Source organism: Mus caroli, unplaced genomic scaffold (assembly GCF_978045245.1).
Source record: "Mus caroli unplaced genomic scaffold, Mus_caroli_1 scaffold_3, whole genome shotgun sequence".
Taxonomy (NCBI): Eukaryota; Metazoa; Chordata; class Mammalia; order Rodentia; family Muridae; genus Mus; species Mus caroli.
Window position 1 is genome coordinate 67,710,599 of NW_028227258.1, and position 3,564 is coordinate 67,714,162.

Consider the following 3,564-nt stretch of genomic DNA (forward strand, 5'->3'; position numbering starts at 1 on the left):
TTAGCCTCCAAACGATGACACCATTGCATACACTAGCAAGCATTTGCTGAAAGGACCCTGATATAGCTGTCTCTTGTGAGACTAGGCCAGGGCCTAGCAAATACATAAGTGGATACTCATTGTCAGCTATTGGATGGATCACAGGGCCCCCAATGGAGAAGCTAGAGAAAGTATCCAAGGAGCTAAAGAGATCTGCAACCCTGTAGGTGCAACAAAATTATGAACTAACCAGTACCCTGGAGCTCTTGACTCTAGCTGCATATGTATCAAAAGATGGCGTAAGTAGGCCATCACTGGAAAGAGAGGCCCATTGGGCATGCAAACTTTATATGCCCCAGTACAGGGGAACACCAGTGCAAAAAAGTGGTAATGGATGGGTAGGGGAGTTTGGGGGAGGGTATGGGGGACTTTTGGGATAGCATTGGAAATGTAATTGAGGAAAATACATAATAATATATATATATATATAAAGAAATTTGAAAACCACTAGATGAGGTTATATACATGTGTAATGAATCAATCCCTTCAAATGTTTTCAAAATAGATGAAACATTTTTGCATGTGTTGACCCACAAACACTTCTCCCAGAAGGAGTAGACTCCCTCCAATTTGGCCTGCACTTCTTAGTTGTCATAAGAGTGTGATGGTGGAGTTCTAATTTGCCACCATTAAATTCCAAGAAAAAGGAAAATGAGTTTCTACTACTGGTGGGACAGCAAGGGTTCTGCACAAACATCCACAGCTCAGCTTGGCTACTTAGACTACACGTCACTTATCTTAACATAAACATCTCTGGAATCCAGAATGATTTCAAAAGTTTTATTCATATTAAAAATTATTTGCTTAAAGATTTGTCTACAGAAATGTTTGTGGCTATGGAGACCAGAAGAGGGCGTCAGATCCTCTGAATAACCAGTTACAAGTGGCTGAAAACTCCTCTGTGTGTGCTGGGAAGTTAAACAGAGTTCTCCGAGAGAGCAGTAATTGCTTTTACAGCTGAGTTCCCACAAATGAGTCTTTCAAAAGAAACTCTACACTGTTTTTCCTTCTCTGATGTGTAAACACTCATGTTTGATTTCTCCTTTCCTCTGACTATGGTCATCTGTTCTGCTCAGTCCACTGTAGATAGATTTCTTCAAAGAAACTCAGTTGGCCCATGCTTAGGGCCAGCACCTAAATTATTCAGTTTGCAAGACATTAGGCAAGAATCACACAAGAATATCAAAAGTGTAGATGTCAGGTAGAATGTCCCAGACTGCAGTGCTGCCCTTCCTACACCCACTATTTAACCATTTTCCAGGTGATTTAAATCCTCATCCACCATGATGCCTTTCCCCAGATTCAATGTAAATTCTTCCCCAATACCATAGTCTAACCAGAAGTCATTGGTAAAAACACTAGTTGTTGTTGCTGTTGGAAGAAAGATGTAAATCATAGCTGGTTAGATCCTGAGATCACTTTCGGCTCCAAGAAAGAACACTGTGCAGAAGCCAGGGACTGGAATGCTTCAGCCACCAAGTGGGGATGAGACTCCACCATTGACTTCCACTCTGAGGTCTCACAGACCTCAGAGGCATAAAAGGCAATGAAATCAAGGGCCTGAGTCTTCAGCTTCTCTGTGCTGTGCAGGTCAGCCAGGATGAGAGTGTGTGCAGCATTCTTCACAGAGAGGTTCCTGCAGAGGGCATTCTCACACAGGACCTTCAGGCTCACCAGGCCATACTTGTCAGCAGCTGCCAGCACATCACAGGCCATGGAGTAGCTGTGGAGGTGTGGTGCCTTCCCCGTGTAGATGAAACCCATCATCTCCTTGAAGACTTGGGGATTCAGGTTATGGATCTTAATAGGGGTCTTTAGACTCCCCTTCATTTCATGTTCAAACATGGCTCTGAAAACTGGAGAGCGAGCTGCTAGGATGGCCTTGTGAGCCCTGAATTCATGGCCAGCTACCAACAGACAGCAATCTGTGAAGAGGGAATTCTCCCATAGCTCTCCTAGGTCATCTGTCAACATGTGCCTTGGATCCTTGATTGCAGGTGTTATGTTTTGTCTAGGCATGTTATATGTGCGTCCTACTATGGTCACCTTGCAGCAGATGGTGAGCTGATCTTCAGGGAGAAGGCAATTCTGATGGGAGAGGAGGAGATCTCGAAGGAGAAACTTTTTGAATCCACTCTGTTCATATGTCAGAAAGCATTCGACAGTGGGGCTCTTTGTTTTTTGGTATTTCTCTCCTTGGGAATTTATGATCCAGAACTTTAACTTTGCCCAAACGGGGCTCTGCAGATGGCTGAGCAAAACTATGTAAACTGACAGGTAATCTTTGCTTTCTTTATCAACCCCCTTTGGGTATACCCTCAAACACCATGCCACTTCCTTATTCTCCTCTGAGGAGAACACTGGGCTTGTAATCCTTCTCTGAATTCCCCCCATGCAAAATGAAAAGTTGCTAATGGTCCATTTATAGCAGAATTTCTCAACACTGCTCTGTGTGGAGCCCCAGTTCTCGAATTCCATGTCCTCTGACATTTCTGCTGGAGGATTTGTGGAGGTTAAAGTTGGTCTGAGAAGAAGAAGTAGAAGTTCTTTACTCTTCTTCCTGTTGAATAAAATTATAGGTCACTTTAGATTTTATTTTGAATTTCTCTTAGATCCTCTTTCTCTCTCCCTCTCTCTTTCTCTGTCTTCTTTTTCTGTCTTCCTCTGCCTCTCCTGTCTTCTCATCCATACTCAACTCCACTTCCCATGCTATAAATAAACTTTTATCTCTACTAATCCTGTTATATGGCTGTTATCTGAGGGGGAATGGATGCCTCAGCATGGGCCCACCAGGGTACCACTCCCTACCTCACCATACCTGGCTCTAGCAAACATGTCCTGGGATTCATTTGTAAAAACACAACATTGATATTGTGATACAGATTTAAAAACTTGCAAGTTAACATCTTCTGCTTCCACACATTGCTGGATAGAACTCTCCATCCAAACACCAGCAAATGGGTAAGCTCCCTCTCCCACACTGGTCAGTGTAAATGTCACCTTGTCCCAAGGGAGGGATATTGAGCTCACATCCACCCTGTGTGGTCTTTGTGGATGGAGACAGTCCCAGTCTTTATGATTGTCCTCCTTGCTGACTCCTCATTTTAGGACTTTTTTCTTGAGTGACATTTCCTCTCTCCTCTGTGTCTTTCCCTTTTCTTACTGCTGAGAAACCCCAGGCCTGTTTAAACCATTATTTACCTCTCTGCTCACTCAGGTACTGGCCTGATCTCAGACCCCAATTGACTACTTGAGGTCTTGGTGATCTGTCCCTCCTGTTGTTTTAGTTAACTTATCCTCAGGATGCTGGTAGGGGAAATTAATAACTGCCACTCTCACCCAGAAAGGATATGCCTTTGCAGCCACTCCCAGGATCCTTACTGAGATGCCTCCCTCTCTTTAAGGCTTCTGAATTCACAGGCTACATTTGGCCCCAATATCCACTAAGCAATGACTCTACATTGCTGTTTAAGGACACTTATATATATTATACAATTCTCTCACCAGCCATCCAGAAAAATCGAA

The 3,564-nt window shown here is 43.5% G+C and overlaps 1 protein-coding gene across 1 annotated transcript; it reads right to left on the reverse strand.

The window, feature by feature from the left end:
* Positions 1-1,431: 1,431 nt before the first annotated feature.
* On the reverse strand, positions 1,432-2,529 carry LOC110298027 (TD and POZ domain-containing protein 1-like). Its single transcript, XM_085835292.1, has one exon. It carries the CDS (start codon positions 2,527-2,529, stop codon positions 1,432-1,434), a length of 1,098 nt encoding a protein of 365 aa, XP_085691418.1.
* Between the last annotated feature and the right edge of the window lie 1,035 nt (positions 2,530-3,564).

What these genes read in the sequence shown, in the direction of transcription:
- LOC110298027 (XM_085835292.1), bottom strand. Translation starts at nt 2,529, where the DNA reads ATGTCAGAGGACATGGAATTCGAGAACTGGGGCTCCACACAGAGCAGT.